Genomic DNA, 19,945 nt, shown 5'->3' on the forward strand with positions numbered 1-19,945 from the left:
GCTTGGAGACTACATCTTCAGGGTTCAGATGAGGAGCTCTGAGTCTTCAAAGGGTATTTTAGTCTTGGTTTAGAGCCAGCATCTAAGGATAAGTAGGTTAAGATGAATTTAGTAAAAATGAAGGTTAGCTATCCTGAGACACTTGATGTACCATGGTTGGGTCCATTTCAGGCCAGTAGTGTGTCAGGTCTCAAGGTGAACAAGAAGGCACTTCAAAACCTGCAGATTCTCACACTACCTGATCCAATGACCTCCTCAATCTTGATGAAGGACATGTCAATCTCCTTGGCAAATTCTCGAATAGCTTCATTGGGATCTTCATAGGTCGAAGGATCAATGTAATACTTCACTCCGAGTCCTGCAGTGGAGGAGACAGCCCAAAACATCACCAGAATCAAATCCTGAGAGACATGGGTGTTAATGAGTCCTGAAAAGAGACAGGCCCTTGCCATCTGTTGCTCAAGAACACTTACCTCGTGCACTGATATACTGCTGCAGGCGGTCTGTGTATGGAGTCTCTCGCCTTTTACTGCAGGACATAAAGGAAAGGAAAGTCAAAACACACACAAAAGTCTCTCACAGGATGTTGGGGTAGGTCAATGCAAGACTGAGAGAATCCTTGAATTTAGAGACAGAAGATGCATGTTAAGATCCTGCCCATCTCTTGGTAACCAGTGCATGCTTGTTTTCTATATAGTTTTTACACCACCATTTTAGATATGACAAAAGATGGGGGCTCCATCACTAGCCTGAAAAAAAATACCACAGTTTAACATTACTGTCTTGGAAGTTTTCTTGCTATTCAGGCTGTTTGCATTTTAATTTAATTTAATTACTACAAATTAGCCTTTTCAATACTAATCTGAGCCATCTCTTGTGATGCCTTTTAAGTTCATCAAAAACATTCTAAGAGTCATTTACTCTAGTGCTTAATTTGTGTAAATTTTCCCCAATGATTAATTATTCTTTATTTTTCCTCCTGGTCTCTTAAAAACATTTACTTTGACTATTCTTTTCACAAGTATGGTACCGAAAACAAACCACACAGAGCCAGACAGACTGAAATCTGTTCCATGATGTGATTTTTGCATGTGCAGATCAAAACAAGTATGGTCTTTATTTATTTATTTAATATTTATTTATATTGCATATATGCATCTAATTTCCAGTAAGCACAGGTCCTTCTCAGCACAGGTGCTTCTCAGATTTCATTCTCCCCTTAAATGTGTGTGATTCAAGCAATTTTTTCCCACATGATCTACTTGCTATTCTTGGTTTGCTCTAAATATATTTTCCATTTTCAAGTCACTTCCTTTGTTCCCAACAGTGTTCACATCTTTTTTCCAGAAATGTACAATTCATGCTAGTTTACAATCTTTTCTAAATCATATTAATTAGCCCAGATTGTACGTCAAACCCTATGGTATCCTGTAGTATCCCTGCTGTATGCATGGATTTGTGTCATGCTTTGCTGTTTCAGCACAAGACCTTCTAGCTGCTGATTCAATTAGTATCTGAAGACAGAGTATCATGGAACATTATGTTACTTTTCTTTAGTAACAGAACTAATTCTGTCATTCTAACAGGAAATATTATGTATTACACTTACTTGTCGGGCTTATCTCTCTAAATTCTGCTGAGATTGCAAAACCACAGATATTTCTACCTTCAAAACCTGTTATTTCTGTTGTGGAAAGAAACTGGCTTTACTGGGGGCCTGTACCTAAGTGCTCCAACTCTGCTACTGCATCTGAAGTCAAGTCTACATTCATGTTTTTTATAGGTTATCTGACATAGTAGTAGTTTTCCATGTTAAAAAAAGCCAACTAGCTAAAATAGGTGTTTCACATTGTATATTGCCTGGACAATGTGTACCAACAATTTACAGAAACAAGTTAAAAATCTAGCATTTGACTTTACATATATTCAACCTTTTAGAGAACTCCTCATTTCATGTGGTGTTCCTCACTTCCTACAGCTTCAAACTTACTTTTCTTACCCAGGACAAATTTAAAATAGAAATTTGGTGTCTCCACTTTTTCTGAACCACTGTCTATTAATTGCACAAGTTTCTTCAAGTATAAATGAATCTGGTTTTTATGATATATCCTTTTATGTAGATGCATGTACAGAAATCCATTAAAGTCTCTCCCCAACACAGTTTTGGTAATATTAATTTATTATGGGTTTGGTTTATTTTTTTTTAGAAAAATATATGCTTTATTGAGTTGTGCACATAATATCACATTTCCAGCTGTAACAAGAAATCATAATTTTAACAGTTTAAAACTACAAAAGGAGGCAACAATGCAAATATAACAATATTTGATAATTCTTTTCTTTCCAGAAAGAAAAATATTAAAAGAGAATATACACAGAAGGAGAAAACAAATGTAGAAAAGGGAAGAGAACAAAAAAGAAATAACTAAAACTAGATGTCACTTTCTAAAGTTAAGTAATTTATACATTTTTTTTAGATCAGTAGAAAAAGCTAAAAAGTCCCTCTTGTGCAGAGGCAGGGTAGAGCAAAGACACAGAAATACATTACTGACAATCTAGGGGATGAAGTTCAAACCTCAGTAAATTCAAGGAATGGGTAATGATTGTTTTCAAATACCAGACCCCCCATTGTTTACTTTTGTACCTCTACACAGCTCTGCTAGTGACCCTTACTTTTCTCCCTTTCTTTTTAAAAATTTCTATCTTTCTTTTTTTTCCATAACAGATTATCTCTACATTGACTTATCTGCCCTTTATTATTCCCAAGATGGGAAGTGATATTTGCTTTCTTTAACCCATATTTTATGAGTTAGTGTTCCATGGAAACATTGGGGTTGTACAGCTTTTATTCTTCCGCAAACGTGCTGCTGTCTCTTGGTCCTTGGTTAAAGGGTATTTAGCACCTTCTAAATCAGTGGATCTGAATACTTATTCCACCAGTCCTTCTTCACTACATTGTTTAATTCTTCACTTGCTTGCCTAAAATGCAATTTACAGTCCCTTCTTTACAGTGATACATTTAAATACTTTTTGAGCACCAGCTTTAAAATGCTTCCCTTATGTTCTTATTGCTGACTAGCCAAATATCAGCTAAGTATTTCAGCTGTTTACCAAAGGAGAGGCTCCTCAGATAGGAGCAATGGGGCAAGATCTTTCTTTAATTAGAAAATGGCATCTCAAGGACATCTGGATAAATGTAGATCAGGCTGTTTCCCTTGGGACAGGGTTATGCAGCAGGGGGTAAGAAAGTTCCACTGTCTGCAGTGCAGGCACTGGCACACGAGCAGGTCAAGGAATTCACCTCTTGAAGATGATGGCAAGGATGGCAATGGCAGCAATTACCAAGAAGGCTAGACCACCGAGCGCTGACCCCACGATAAGCGGCAGTCGGTCCTGCACCATCTCCGAGCGCTCCCCTAGCAAGGAAGACACATGCATACACACACACAAATGCAGAGGACAGGAACTGTTAGAGTTACCCTTCTACTCAACTAGGTCTCACCCATAATTCCATCCCTACCAGCCCTTTGCTTCCCAGGCTAGATCTGACAGTTCAACAAGTGCTTGATTTGGTTATCCCTTTTCCCCTTCAGTCACTGTGCTTCTCCAGTGCCTTCCTTCCTACTTCTGAAAAGCCAGTTCTCCTTCTGAATCCACTTTTCCTTTCCCTGGTCCACTGATACCTGACTAGCCACGTAAGTATAGGCTAGCAGTACACCTGGGCTTTGATCCCATTGTCCCCTATTAATTTAGCCTGTAGATGACATTTGTGAGTACCTTTGATCCAGACCAGATAATATGTTACTCTCTGCATTAATGGATGGTGATACAGCTGGAAGGCAAGCTTCTGTGTTTATGTCCTGTGTACCACCTGCCCTTATGACTTCCACAGGGCATTCAGCTGTAAGATGTCCTGTGACAGCTGGAGACCAAACTACAGCAGTGTATAGTGCAATGTACTGTAACACCCTCCTAAAGAGAGTTCTACTGACACACTCTGCTCCTGATGGTCAGAGGCAACAAGGGGTAGGACTGGGGAATATGGCAGTAGCAAAGGCTAAGGGAGTGTAAACAATATGCTCTGACAGCATGAAGCATCTCTGAGTGAATAAATCTGCATATGCAAATTATGATATACAGAAATACAAGTTGAGCAGGCGTATCTGATAGCAGTCCTCCAGAGGATAAGCTAATACACTCAGGGACACACACAAGTGAAAGATGGTCATGTGCAGATCTGAGTACAAAATGGTAGCACTTACCTCCCATTAAAGTCTGGAAATACATTTTTCCACTGTATGGGCCATAGCCCACTGCTGTTCTAGCTCGTACTTGGAAGGCATAGATCTTGCCTGGGCTCAGATTTGATATGGTGGCCATGTTGGTTTCGCTAGTTAAGGTGAATGAATTATCCTCATCTTCTGCCTGTGAACATCAGTGACCAAAAAGAAATGTGAGACTTCTTCCCACACTGCTGGCTCTCCTCATCAAGGAATGCTAGTTCCATGTCAGCCAATATTCTTAGAATCTGTTACAGAGCCTCCCAACCACAACTGCTATTCCAGATCTGACTTCCTCACACACTACTCATTGCTCCTCACTGCTGCTTTTCATTCACTTAGGCCTGGGCTTCCCACAAAGCTCTGCCAAAGACCCTCAGTCCTGACCTAAATAAAAGTAAGAGACAAAACTACTTGGTCCTGTGGTTCCTTGCTAATATATCCGTAAAAAAAGTCCTAGCCTATCCTGAAATTTTGCTTTCTACAAGCTCCAAATGAATTTATTATCCTAGGAGAATTCAGAGCAAGAATACCTGTAATGTTGTATACAGGAAGCTGTTAGACATATTATTTCAAATAGCAGGACCCTTTACTGCTAGAAAAACAGCAGCCCTGCACAATCCTGCAAAACTATTTATATGAAAGATGAAGAATATGGAATGGAAGCTTGTCTGAACAGCCCTACGTACCTCTTTTCCTCAAATCAGCTTGCTTAGGCGTCATTGTGAATGGAGAACAACTTTGTATTTGCCAGCCTGTAATTCCAGCACTTGCATATGTAACTGATACCTGCCACTTAGTGAATGAAAGAGTGCATTCTTCCTCCCAAAATTTCTTAGAGATGTCTGTCCAGGCATAAATAGGGACACAGGACTTCCCTCCACAAACACAGGACAGAATGTTGCAGTGAGTCCAATTTCCATATACAGATTTGAAAACTTCAGCTCCTGTTACAGCTCCACTGTTACCTGTGTCAGCTGGTCCTAAACATATTAGGTTGTTAGCCATAGCTTTTTAGCTTAGCTACAAGTGTCTTCTTTTTTTATCTGCATCATCCCTAGATGGTTCCAAACTGAGAAATGCAGATGGAATCATGTTAGATGAAGTATATATTATGAACTTTTGATTTTGCTACAGGTTGTTCTTCCCTCACAATTGAAGCAGTTTTCTCCACCTTATACATCCTGATACAGGGGTACATCTCCCAGATAGAAAATTCCCCTGTTCTCTTCTGTGTAACAGCTATGCAACACTCAGCACTGCATCACTTTCTGCTCACCTTGTCGAAGTAGCGTAGCTGGTAATCCAGGATGATCCCATTGGGCTGGTCTGGCTGAGGCCATGACAGTGTGATGCTACTGGTAGTACGACTCACCTGATGCATCATAGGGACAGCAGAGGGGACTGGAATAAAAGAGAGGAAGGAGAGTTGCAAAGGGGTAAGTTTAACAATTAACTGTAATTGAATATTTATTATGATGAGTTAATAAGTAAGATCACCTCTTCCTTTAATTTCCCTAATTTGCATTATACTTCATAAAATAAACAGAAGAAATCCAGGCACAATTCTACTCTACTGGGAGATACAGTCACTGACAACTTGGACAGAAAGAAAATGAAGAAATCCACATCCAACTGATCATGCACAGGAATTATGAAATTATCTATATTGTAGCTGGAACATTATTCTGATCTTCAAATTTGCAATTTTTACATGCAAGATGACAAGGTGTTCAGTGTCACTGCCTTGTTCTAGGATCACACTCGGACAGTGTGATAGTGGTCAGAATAAAAGCATGGCACACGACCTCTCTCCTGCTTCTCCCCCAGATTATAATTCTTTGCCTGGGGAAAAAATCAAGTATGGGATATCAGAGTAATGGAGGCCTTTCACTACCAGATCACTGTTGTAAACCAGAAGACAGAGACAAATGAGAACACTGACATGTTAATGAACACACTTTGAACCGTTCCTCAGTTCAGTGGTGCCAGTTCAGTTGTAGGTCATAGAGAATGAAAGCATCTCATTTTCATAGCCTGATACAGAATCATAGAATCATAGAATCATTTAGGTTGGAAAAGACCATTAAGATCACCAAGTCCAGCTGTTAACCTAGCACTGCCAAGTCCACCACTAAACCACGTCCCTAAGCACCACAACTATACATCTTTTAAATACCTCCAGGGATAGTGACTTAACCACTTCCCTGCACAGCCTGTTCCAATGCTTGACAACCCTTTCAGTGAAAAATGTTTTCCTAATATCCAATCTAAATCTTCCCTGGCACAACTTGAGGCCATTTCTTCTTGTCCTATTGCTTGTTACTTGGGAAAAGAGACTGACACCCACCTTGCTACAACCTCCTTTCAGCGATAAGGTCTCCCCTCAGCCTCCTTCTCTCTGGGCTAAAAAACCCCAGTTCCCTCAGCCACTCCTCGCATGACTTGTCCTCCAGACCCCTCACCAGCTTTGTTGCCTTTCTTTGGACACACTCCAGCACCTCAATGTGTTTCTTGTAGTGAGGTGCCCAAAACTGAACCCAGTTTTTGAGGTATGGCCTCACCAGCGATGAGTACAAAGGGACAATCACTTCCCTACTCCTGCTGGCCATGCTATTTGTGATACAAGCCAGGACGCTATTGGCCTCCTTGGCCACCTGGGCACACTGCTGGCTCATATTCAGCCAGCTGTTGACCAAGACCCCCAGGTCCTTTTCAGCTGGGCAGCTGTCCAACCACTCTTCCCCAAGCCTGTATCGTTGCATGGGGTTGTTGTGACCCAAGTGCAGGACCCGGCACTTAGCCTTGTAAAACCTCAGCCCATTGATCCAGCCAGTTCATATCCTTCTGTAGAACAGCCTTGTGTTCAGACTAGCTCCTGGATCTCAGGCCAGTCCCTGTCAGGACTGTTGCCCAGATGCCAAAACTATGCCTGTATTTGAGCCTCTCCCTCTGAGGGGCACTGAACCACAGAAGTGCAGTCTGAATGGTCTTCTAACCAGCACTACTGCCTGGAACCACCACCTCAAGGTCACTGTTAAGTGTGTATGTGTGGAACATAGAGTTTTTCTGTCTGTTCTTACATAGTTTCTGTCTTTTGGTGAACAGGCCAGCCCAGCATACCACCCACATGGAGCTGTTAGCTCTCTTGATTCCATTATGGTATTAAGTGCTTATAGTCTGTATCAGATATTAATTACTGTGGGATAATGTCAAGTTCCCTTTATGTACAAAGCAAGGACCTGGACATCAAACATAAAAGAGGGCCTCGGATGCATGAATCTAAACCAGAAAGCAAGTAAGAACTTGTGTCTACCAATTTTAGAAATCTTTTGATTGGCTATTCTAAAAGTTCAGTTCAAGACTTTGAGACTTGTGCAATTGCCATTACTTCTCACTAACATGAAAACTCATTAAATCAGTAGGAAGGAAACAAAATATGACCTTGAAGATAATATGATTAATTATTTCGAACAGTGTGCACTGAACTTAAATTAGATTATAATGAGAAACAATCCCATTTTGGAGTAATTTTTCTTTTCATTTTTTTGTCCTATGAGAGGCACTATTCACATGTTCTGAAGACAACAGAAGTGTACTTTATACATATATATATATATAAATATATATATATAAACATCTTTAATAGCAGGCCTTTTCCTGAAGTAGTTAGTTCTTCTAAAAAATGTCTTGAGAGCAGGAAGACCACCTGCACATGAAGCTTTCTGGAGAATGAATTTCTTCTTAGGAAGAGATTTCCAAGCAAAAATTTCAGGATAATTGGAAGAGGATCTTTCAGCCTGCCAGCTGTCTGGCCACAAAGCTCTTATCAAGTTTTGCTTTCTCTCTGCAAGCAAAATGTCATGTTTCCAAGAAACCTCCAGGTGGGCAGCTAGGGAACCCTCATTTTCCTAATGGAAGTAACATTTTCAGCAACATTTAAATTTTCCAGAAAAAGCATGCCAATAAAAAGTCACCACCTAACTTCACTGGTTTTATACAATAGAAATAAAATTCCTTGATGTGAGGAATGAATCAGAGACATTTGGCAAATGATCAAAAACTGCAGAATAGCATTTTCTTCCCTCATAATTGAGAAAAAGTTAAAAGGATTGTTTTTAATAACAAGATACAATTATTCTGAAAGACACAAGTCAAATGGGCTCCAAACAGCTCAGGCAAGTGGGAACCAGGTAAAACTGTAAATGAAATAAAAATGTAAGAATATAAAAAATAAAATGCTTTATTTCATCCTTACTCCTTTTAATTCTTCCAATTCCTTGTCTTTCAAACAAGATTGCACAACTACTTCACCTGCTAATGACAGTATTGTGACAAGGATGGAAGACAGCAGCAATAAACCAAGACCACATTTAGCATTTAAGACACAGATGAAGAACACTGTATTCAAATGATAATGTGAGGAGAATGGGATAACTGGTCAGTTAACCTTTGATCAAGACAGATTCCACTACATTTTAATGTTGTGAAAAGGCTAACTGCCCTCTGATGGGACATAAAGTACACACAGGGAGAAGTGCAAACCTAAATACACAGCTACACTGCCTTCTAGTTTTAAATGAAGATTTTGCAGCATGATCTGAGTTAAACCTCCCCTCCATTCCTATCCTCCCACCTCTTTTCATTCTGTAGTAAATAAATACTTAAGGAATTTGTTCTCAAACCGGCAGATGGGGGCAAAGGTCCCCCCCTTACTCCTTGTGTTTTTGTTACATCCTTTGTTTAAAGTCACTGTTGTGCGAAACTCATGGGACCACTGATACATTGATAAATTACCAATTCCTGAGTGGCAACATTCTGCTAAGAAAACAAGCACGAATCCTTCCTGCCTCATACTGGGCCAACATGGCCAGATAAGGAAAGAAACTGATCTACAACATGGAGGAAGACTATGACCTTTATCCTCACAACCACCAGAAAGATACCAGGATGTGCCACGTAGACCCGGGACTACTAAACTATAAGAAGGGACTCTGGTGGGGGTGAGGTGCGCGCCGTTGGTGGAGCAGGAGACTCCCCGGCCGCCCAGCGCTGTTTTGCCTGCTTGGTTGCTTGCTTGAATAAATTCGGTCTTGATAAATATAATCGGCCTCAAACACTTATTACAATTCCTCTCCTTCCCACCCCACCCCAGTTATTCTTCCCACCCTTCTCATTTCTTCCCAATCCACAATTTTTCCCCTACCTGGAAGGAATACTCAAAGTCAACTAGCAACAATTGACCTGTATTTTAGTTAAAACTGATGTTTTACCTTAACATATTAACATTCTGATGTTAATATGTACTATCAGTTTTCAGCTACCCATCAACAGGTTATCTTTTGCCAACAGTACAAAGACCTGAGCTGGCACTGTGCATAGTACATTTAGGCACAGCAAAATCTGCACCAGAACAATGATGACAAATGGCACTCAACTCAGATGGGCAGTATGCAGAAGCAGGTTACAACTAGTGGAATTAGAAATATTGGCAAACATAAGAAAAAGATGACTTGAGTGGCTTTACCCACAGTTACACTGTGTGTATCTTTCGACCATGCACTGCAGCATTCTAGAATGTCTCCATTATCCAGGTATGTCCATCACTTGGTGTTATCAGGTGGTGTTGGTGGGGATGCCCAGGACAATGCAGTCTGTTGTATTAAAATAGTCACTTCAGTGATATGTACCTAATAAGCAGATACTACTTAAGGCAAAACCTAAGCCAGTAAAAGTGCTCAGTAATAAAAACAGTTATAAATCAAATCAAGACAGGTTGTCTTTAATCTACCTCTCTGAGACAGAGTTCAAATTTTGATACACGTGTTTGCCCCTCTTTTAAGGGCAAAACTTATGAAACACTGGCCAGGGAGCTCTCCCACCACTTCAAGTGAAAGAGATATCTAGACATCTCCTTCAAAAAATTTCATACTTAGGTGATGTGCATACTAATACTAAGGTGATGTGAAATGTGAACGTATTTTTGGGTGGAGTGAGCACATATTTCCTGACGGAAGTATATGATAAAGTTACTCTCCCAGTGGTAATAAATCAGGAAATATAAAGTTCAAGGTTTTATGTCATAAGAAAACACCCAAACTACCCTATCTCTGCTGCCACAGTTAAGTATTTTCCTTTATATGAATGCTGACTATTAAAAATGTTTATAACAGAACACTGCTTTCAAAGCTTGTTTCATGCATACAAGTGTCCAATTCTATGTTGATTTGTCACTTTTGTTAATTTTTCTCTTTTCACATGGGGTTTATAAATGGAGATATACTAGGCCTGTGCCTAATGACAGCTGAAATCACAGGGCCTGATTCTAGGCAGTTGGACTAGATGATCATTGTACGTCCCTTCCAACTGAAATATTCTATTCTATTCTATTCTATTCTATTCTATTCTATTCTATTCTATTCTATTCTATTCTATTCTATTCTATTCTATTCTATTCTATTCTATTCTATTCTATTCTATTCTATTCTATTCTATTCTATTCTATTCTATTCTATTCTATTCTATTCTATTCTATTCTATTCTATTCTATTCTATTCTATTCTATTCTATTCTATTCTATTCTATTCTATTCTATTCTATTCTATTCTATTCTATTCCATTCCATTCCATTCCATTCCCTCACTGAGTGCAAACAACATGTTGTGAGATCAGACCTCTAAGAAAGACTGAAAAAACACTGGGTTTTGTATAGTAATTATAAAATAGCAAATGTATATGCTTGCACATATAAAACCTATTTAAAGCAGTCCAAACACCAGATAAATACAGCTCCCAGATTCTATTTTTTTGTGGGCTGTCAGTTGCAATTCTTCCACATGGCGGGATAAATTTTTTCCTGGCAGCACACAGGGGTGGGTTTAAGATATTTTGAGTACCTTGAAGATGCTACATTCTCTAAGTTATAATGTTTGACAAGTTTCTGCTGTTTCTTAATAAGGCTGACGTCCTTGACTGTAGTATATGCTCAGACCAGCAACACAAGCCTGCAAGCCTAAAAATCTACCTAAATCAATAAATAAGGTAAGGAAGGAACATGAAGGAAGTGCAGACTAGTATAACAGCACATGGCTATCCCCACTTAGGAGCACAGCCAAGTGCCATTCTCAGTAGACCACGAACATCTCTGGCATGTGACATTCAGTCCCTACTCCATGCAGATACCCACAATATGTAGCTGAATCCCATCCCCAGTCAATACAATCAGTGGAACCTAATTCAGCTCACTCTAAAGCAAAGACCCAGGGAGCAATTCAGTCGCCCCGAAACTCATGGGACCACTGATACATTGATAAATTACCAATTCCTGAGTGGCAACATTCTGCTAAGAAAACAAGCACGAATCCTTCCTGCCTCATACTGGGCCAACATGGCCAGATAAGGAAAGAAACTGATCTACAACATGGAGGAAGACTATGACCTTTATCCTCACAACCACCAGAAAGATACCAGGATGTGCCACGTAGACCCGGGACTACTAAACTATAAGAAGGGACTCTGGTGGGGGTGAGGTGCGCGCCGTTGGTGGAGCAGGAGACTCCCCGGCCGCCCAGCGCTGTTTTGCCTGCTTGGTTGCTTGCTTGAATAAATTCGGTCTTGATAAATATAATCGGCCTCAAACACTTATTACAATTCCTCTCCTTCCCACCCCACCCCAGTTATTCTTCCCACCCTTCTCATTTCTTCCCAATCCACAATTTTTCCCCTACCTGGAAGGAATACTCAAAGTCAACTAGCAACAATTGACCTGTATTTTAGTTAAAACTGATGTTTTACCTTAACATATTAACATTCTGATGTTAATATGTACTATCAGTTTTCAGCTACCCATCAACAGGTTATCTTTTGCCAACAGTACAAAGACCTGAGCTGGCACTGTGCATAGTACATTTAGGCACAGCAAAATCTGCACCAGAACAATGATGACAAATGGCACTCAACTCAGATGGGCAGTATGCAGAAGCAGGTTACAACTAGTGGAATTAGAAATATTGGCAAACATAAGAAAAAGATGACTTGAGTGGCTTTACCCACAGTTACACTGTGTGTATCTTTCGACCATGCACTGCAGCATTCTAGAATGTCTCCATTATCCAGGTATGTCCATCACTTGGTGTTATCAGGTGGTGTTGGTGGGGATGCCCAGGACAATGCAGTCTGTTGTATTAAAATAGTCACTTCAGTGATATGTACCTAATAAGCAGATACTACTTAAGGCAAAACCTAAGCCAGTAAAAGTGCTCAGTAATAAAAACAGTTATAAATCAAATCAAGACAGGTTGTCTTTAATCTACCTCTCTGAGACAGAGTTCAAATTTTGATACACGTGTTTGCCCCTCTTTTAAGGGCAAAACTTATGAAACACTGGCCAGGGAGCTCTCCCACCACTTCAAGTGAAAGAGATATCTAGACATCTCCTTCAAAAAATTTCATACTTAGGTGATGTGCATACTAATACTAAGGTGATGTGAAATGTGAACGTATTTTTGGGTGGAGTGAGCACATATTTCCTGACGGAAGTATATGATAAAGTTACTCTCCCAGTGGTAATAAATCAGGAAATATAAAGTTCAAGGTTTTATGTCATAAGAAAACACCCAAACTACCCTATCTCTGCTGCCACAGTTAAGTATTTTCCTTTATATGAATGCTGACTATTAAAAATGTTTATAACAGAACACTGCTTTCAAAGCTTGTTTCATGCATACAAGTGTCCAATTCTATGTTGATTTGTCACTTTTGTTAATTTTTCTCTTTTCACATGGGGTTTATAAATGGAGATATACTAGGCCTGTGCCTAATGACAGCTGAAATCACAGGGCCTGATTCTAGGCAGTTGGACTAGATGATCATTGTACGTCCCTTCCAACTGAAATATTCTATTCTATTCTATTCTATTCTATTCTATTCTATTCTATTCCATTCCATTCCATTCCATTCCCTCACTGAGTGCAAACAACATGTTGTGAGATCAGACCTCTAAGAAAGACTGAAAAAACACTGGGTTTTGTATAGTAATTATAAAATAGCAAATGTATATGCTTGCACATATAAAACCTATTTAAAGCAGTCCAAACACCAGATAAATACAGCTCCCAGATTCTATTTTTTTGTGGGCTGTCAGTTGCAATTCTTCCACATGGCGGGATAAATTTTTTCCTGGCAGCACACAGGGGTGGGTTTAAGATATTTTGAGTACCTTGAAGATGCTACATTCTCTAAGTTATAATGTTTGACAAGTTTCTGCTGTTTCTTAATAAGGCTGACGTCCTTGACTGTAGTATATGCTCAGACCAGCAACACAAGCCTGCAAGCCTAAAAATCTACCTAAATCAATAAATAAGGTAAGGAAGGAACATGAAGGAAGTGCAGACTAGTATAACAGCACATGGCTATCCCCACTTAGGAGCACAGCCAAGTGCCATTCTCAGTAGACCACGAACATCTCTGGCATGTGACATTCAGTCCCTACTCCATGCAGATACCCACAATATGTAGCTGAATCCCATCCCCAGTCAATACAATCAGTGGAACCTAATTCAGCTCACTCTAAAGCAAAGACCCAGGGAGCAATTCAGTCGCCCATACATTTGAGAGGCCCCTGGTATCCATTCGCTCTGTCATCCAGATGCATTCCAGTAGGTGCCGGGTCTGCTACAGTTCCTGTGTCCTATCTGCTAGCCCTGAGTAGACGTCTCGGCTGCGCCAGGGTGTCTCTGATGGCCTTAGATGCTTACATGTGAAAAACTGAGTGGGGATGAGAGCTGACAGCTCTCAGCAGCCTCACGTTTGGAGGCGCTGATCCCCAAGAGAGTCTTCAACCACCCTGGTATCTGCTGGAGGAGCAACACAGCAGGGCATAAGCAATCCTGGAAGTTCCTGGAAAGCATCAGTGACTACTTCCTGACCCAAGCCATAGAGGAGGCAATGAAGGGAGGTGCCCTGCTGGAGGTGCTCATGCTCACAAACAAGGAAGGGCTCACTCACTGGTGACGCGAAGGCTGGCGGAAGCCTTGGCTGCCGTGGCCATGGGATGGTGGAGTTTAAGATCCTGAGAGGAGTGAGCAGTGCAAAAAGCAAGCTCACAACACTGGACTTTGGGAGAGCATATGTGACCCCTTTGGGGATCTGCCTGGGGGAGTCCCATGGGGTAAGGCCCTGAAGGGAAGAGTAGACCTCAAAGAGCTAGTTAGTGCGCAAGGATTGCCTCCTTCAGGTGCAAAAGCGGTCCATACTAACAGGCAGGACTTCAGGCAAAATATGCCAAGGGGCCTGCATGTTTCAACAACGGGCTCCTAGCTAAACTCAGACATAAAAAGGAAGCATATAGAAGGTGGAAGCAGGGACACATAACCTGGGAGGAACATAGAGGCACTGTCCCAGGATGCACAGCATGGTTAGGAAAGCCAAAGCCTACCTGGAATCCCACCTGGCAAGAGATGTCAAAAGCAAGAAGGACTTCTCTAAGTACATTAAGTGGCTAAGGAAGACTAGAGAAAATGTGGGTCCACTGCTGGGTGGCACAGGGGACCTGGTGGCACAGGACATCCTCTTCACATCAGTCTTTACTAGTGGCCTTTCGGTCCCGGAGACCAGGGGGAAGTCTGGAGCAAGGAAGACCATCCTCCTGGTAGAGATCAGGTGCGACAATGTTTAGGCAAACTGGACGTACAAAATCCCATAGGCCCTGATAGGATGCACCCATGAGGCAAGAAGGAGGACCTAGGAAAATGCAGGCAGCTCAGCCTCACCTTGATCACTGGGAAGATCAAGAAGAATTTTTCATTAAGTCCCAGTCATAACTGGAGAAATCTGCTGAAGACAGCAAAGTTGACAAACGTCACTAAGGGCAAAATTAAACCTTTAAAATATTTTTGTTGTTCCTACGTAAGAAGAAAACAATACAGTTAAATTCTTAGGGACTTTTGGCGAGTGCTCAGGGTTGGCAATTATATCGTAAATAAACAAACAGCTTGTTACTTTGAAAATTAATGTAGTTCATTCAGAGGATAATGAACACAGAGCTCACACTCTACTTGCTTTACCTGCTGGTTTTAGCCTGACAAAATACAGTAGTACGTAGCTTTTGACAGCTCTCTTTTTATTCCTTTCATGTTTTGATCAAGAAAATGCCTTGCCTGTGTCCCTGTTCTTGCCAACTAAGTCTTACTGGAATTTTTTTCTCTCTCTTCGGAAATGCAAACATCTTCAAGCAACTCATCCATTTCCCTTCATAATCTCATAATCATACTTGGCATTAAATTATTTTCCTCTTCTCACACCATTTCACCTGAAAATTGTCTGTCTGCCAGGTCCTCTTAAATTTCCTGGCACTCCCCATAACTGTCCTTGTCCCCATTCAGCCTCTTATACAAGCCTTCAGACTGTCTAGCTTTCATTTCTGCAGTTCTACAGATTTTTGGTATTGTCAGGTCCCACTGCTCTGAATCCAACTGATGTAGAAGGCTACTACATATCTTTTCACAGGTACAAGTCAACCTGGTCACATAACCCTTATCCTCACATATCTCCATTAGCTCTCATAATGTCTAGATTCAGTTAAAAACAAATCTACTTGCTTTGAAAAGTCTACATAGATTTGCTCCAACATTTGAGTCTCTGCTGTCTTCATCTCTTCCTCTTATTTCTAGGAATGTAACAACTGCCTGAATGAATAAGTTCAGTAGTGTGTCTCTTGCAGCAGACATTACTACATGCTTCAGTGGAAGATGCAGGGGAAAAAAATGGACAGCTGTGCACAGAGAAAGTTTTTTCACAATCCTTTAAATGAAAACCTGACTTCTGTCCTGAGACATGAGAAGAGACATTTGTTTACCCTGAGAACTACACTTGAAGATGTTAAAATAATAACATCTTTCTATATAGCCTGATACTTCTTTAGTTATTCACCCTCAGCACTTCAAATGTGAACTGAGAGCAATTTCCTTCTCTCTTGTCTGATCTCTGGACAGTTTTTGCTTCTGGTAATTAGCATTTCATATTTGCATTTCATATTTTTACTACTAAAACAGCTTTTATTATTACTATCTAAGGTCTCAGATGCTTTTTGCTATAGAGGGTTAAGTCTTACTATATTAAAGGAAGTTTTTCAGTGCCAGCCATTCTTACTCTGTCTTCAAACACATAGTCACTGAAGAGTAGGAACATCATGATCAGGCTACCACAGAAAAATGTGATTGTGTAACCAAAGGATACTATCATACTTTGAAGCAGGGCTAGCAGACTGTTAGGTTTAAGCAAACTCTTATATGTATAGTGTTTTGGAGACAAAGATGAAGAATGAATAGGTAGCAGGGGAAAATAAAAGCAAAGTAGAATTGTTCCAGCACAGAATATTGCCTAAGATACCTCTAACAAAGGGGCAGAGGCTAGGGAGCAGGATTTTTTTTGATCAGCAACTGGAAGAAGTGAGAGAACTCTGACTGATGTATGAGTAAGCAGAATATTCAGAAACTGCCAGGGCTGGAGGGTCTTTCTTTGGTCACCTTCAATTCAACGGAGAGAAAATTTTTGTGAAAGCCATTTATTCTGAAAGCTTATCTTTCCCCAGTTTGCTTTTTTTATACCCTCCACGCCTTCCAGTCCCTTTCTTGTCTTTTTCAGAACCTAAGATCCTAAATGTCCATCTCTGCTTGTATAATAATAATAATAGTTATAATAACACAACAACAACAATAAGGCATGCTAAAGTGAAAAGCTGCTGAAGGGATTGAAGTGAGGGGTTATGGATGAGACAGGTCACATGATGGAGGAAGCAGGGCCGTGTTAGTATGAGCTGTCACTATGAATCAAGGGCAGCTCATCTCAAGCTCACTCCTAACGATCTTGAGGAAGAGCAAGGAAAAAAAACCAGGCACAAAAATAAGCCATTCAGTACACACTGCTGTTTAAGAAAGTTGGCCTCCCCTGAAGCTGCTTCAGTGCACAAGAGAGGCACCTTAGAGACACTCAACACACCGAGAGACACCAAGAGGCACCTGGAAGAATAGGATTGTTCAGAAAAGTCAAACAAGCAAAAGAAGATGTAGATGTGGTGATTCCAGGCAGGAGAAGGAAGCAGCTACTCAATTAAATTGCCTCAGATATCATTGAAGGCGGCTAGGATGGGAAGCATAAAGAAAGAGAATTCTTCAGGGTATAGAATACCCACCTGTCTCCAGCAGAAGCCCAGGGAGCTGCCTGGAATCACCACACAAATTACCCAGCCATATCTTTTACTGTAAACAGAACTGATCACCCACTTGCAGCCAGCCTCTTATGGGACAGAGTATCCTATACATGTTCTGCTACTCAAGGCCTGTCAGGTAATGTTTCAAAGGGAAGAAACAGATTTTGTCAAATCCCTGGTATCTGCTAACAGTAGGAAATTACTTGGGGTGCATATGTAGTACTTTCCTTTCCATAGCATAGAAGCAGAAATGAAGAGATGTGATTTAACCAAGATCGTGATGCCACATCTGGTTTTGCAGCATCTTTTGAGCTCTACAGAAGCATGGTTTTGCAGGGGTTTTCACAACTGCACCGTGGAATCTCATTAGGGATTTGTTTGAGTTTAACATTTACACATCTCTTAATGTTTACAGACATTTTCTGTCACTCAGTTCAAATTGTTTCCCCCTCTTTCTCCTCCTCCTCACATTATACTCTTTTAAACAAGCTGTGTACAATTCCTCTCCACACCAGCTTACACATGCTTGTAAAGAACAACATATGCCCAGTCTCTTATTGTTAATGTTTAGCAGAACTATATGCCTGTATGCATGTGGCTCTCTCCGGCTCCAGTCCTTGTGTATGATATTCACAGAAATTGCTTGATGCTCCTCTCCATTTTCCTCCTTCTGTATGCAATCCATCAGTCTGACCTACTCTTCAACTCTCACCTTCCTTTGACCATCCACACAAGCCATTAGTATTTTATTTTAGTTATCCCTATGGTTTACTGCCTAGTTACAAGGATCACAACACATTTGATACAACTGTACAATGCACTTTAATATTTTTACCATGTGAAAGTAAAAAAAAAAAAAAAAAAATCTTTGTTTCCTATTGACAGGAGAATAGTATTCCAAGACCACTTATCAGAACAGCAAGGGTGAAAAGGCAAGAATAAGGTAGAAGAAAATACATGGCATGTGGGAGAATCCAGAGCAATTTCAGTTAAATAGGAATGGTGATTCTGCTTCTGGATCCTTTGTCAAAATTCTATTTAAAACTTCTCTAGGAACTGTAAAACCGTAGTTTCCATATCCTTTTATGACCCACAGGACTGCACAGTATTAACACACACCATCACAGCATCATGTATATTTAGGTGATGAGTAAATATCATTGTATACATTCTTTCTTGTCATACAATGCCTCTTTGTATCTTTAACCATATCTTCATCTTTAGACAGTGCCTATCTGTCTATTTTCCAGCTCCTTACTTTGATATGCAGCAAGGCAAAGGTGAACAGATTTGATGAAACACTCAGTACCACTTGTTAAAGTGCACTAGAGTATGAACTGAAATGAGGAGAATGGACGGTGATGTACAGAAACAAGAATGGGTGGAAAAACAGAGTATCTCAAAACATAGAAAGACAAAAAAGAAAAGCGAACAGGTGAAAAATGCAAGAAAGAGTGAAGATGAAATGGAGAAGAGTAGGAGATAGAGAAGGTGAACAGGAAATGAAAAAATGCTCTCTAAGAGCTGCTGTAGCAAGCTGATGCTCACAAAATCTGCATTAATCCCTGATCATGTCCCCTGTCTCGCACAATGAAATGACATGTTTTGTTTGATGAGACTCAGATGCAGGGGTCTCCTTACCTGACTGGCTGGTGCTAACACTGATGGTGGCATAATGGGGTGCTTCTGAACTCAGTTCAGTCACCAAGTTGACAGCCTGGATCTCAAAGGTGTACTGCACACGGGCCAAGAGGTTGGAGACTTGCACGCGACTTTCTGTCAGGCCCACTTGGCGCGGTTCAAATTGTACGCTGTCCCCACAGCGTACACATGGCCCTGAGGACCCTCCTGGGCATACTTTGCAGACAACATTGAAGAAAACATCCTTGCGGCCACCCAGGTCCTTGGGGAGGCGCCAGGTCAGGAGTACATTGGAGCCAACAATTTCATAGCTAAGGTCACGGGGAGCAGAGGGGATGCCTAGAAGACAAAATGAAAGATCAAAATCCCATGAAAGAATGGGAGAGACCTGGGGGAGGGGAGAAGACAAAGTAGTGGGAAAAGAACAGAAGGGTAAGTTGCTTTTTCTCATTCTTACTCTTGTCTAGTTGTTTCTCTGAAGAAGGCTAAGAAAAACATTCATTACTACATCAATCATACACTTACATACACGAAGGAGCAACTGTACTACCTCATTTTAGAGAAACAAAATTAAAAAGAAGGGTCTTTGTTTCAAGGGTGTGACTTTTACTTTTCCCTAAAAGAACAACCAGTGTTTAGGGAAATTCCAAGCCTTTGAAATTTTAAATTTTGCACAACCTTAGTAAAGATTTGTCTCTACTGAGACCTCTAATTCTCTCTTTTGTCACCTAGTATCTCTGAACTCTCTCAGACTTCAGTTAGCCTATTCTATCTATTGCAGGAACTGAACACCACTTTCCCAATGATTATTCCTGCT

The 19,945-nt window shown here is 40.6% G+C and overlaps 1 protein-coding gene across 1 annotated transcript in view; it reads right to left on the reverse strand.

Moving 5' to 3' along the window:
• EPHB6 (EPH receptor B6) overlaps positions 1-19,945 on the reverse strand; it is an 87,272-nt gene that overhangs the window by 5,711 nt on the left and 61,616 nt on the right. Inside the window, exons 8-13 of the mRNA XM_035894622.1 lie at positions 19,129-19,467; positions 5,560-5,684; positions 4,263-4,425; positions 3,302-3,416; positions 474-529; positions 239-358 (exon numbers count right to left, since the gene is read on the reverse strand). Coding sequence (XP_035750515.1) covers positions 239-358; positions 474-529; positions 3,302-3,416; positions 4,263-4,425; positions 5,560-5,684; positions 19,129-19,467 — 918 coding nt within the window. The remainder of the gene's footprint in view (positions 1-238; positions 359-473; positions 530-3,301; positions 3,417-4,262; positions 4,426-5,559; positions 5,685-19,128; positions 19,468-19,945) is intronic.

This window comes from Egretta garzetta, unplaced genomic scaffold (assembly GCF_000687185.1).
Source record: "Egretta garzetta isolate BGI_Z169 unplaced genomic scaffold, ASM68718v1 scaffold85, whole genome shotgun sequence".
Taxonomy (NCBI): Eukaryota; Metazoa; Chordata; class Aves; order Pelecaniformes; family Ardeidae; genus Egretta; species Egretta garzetta.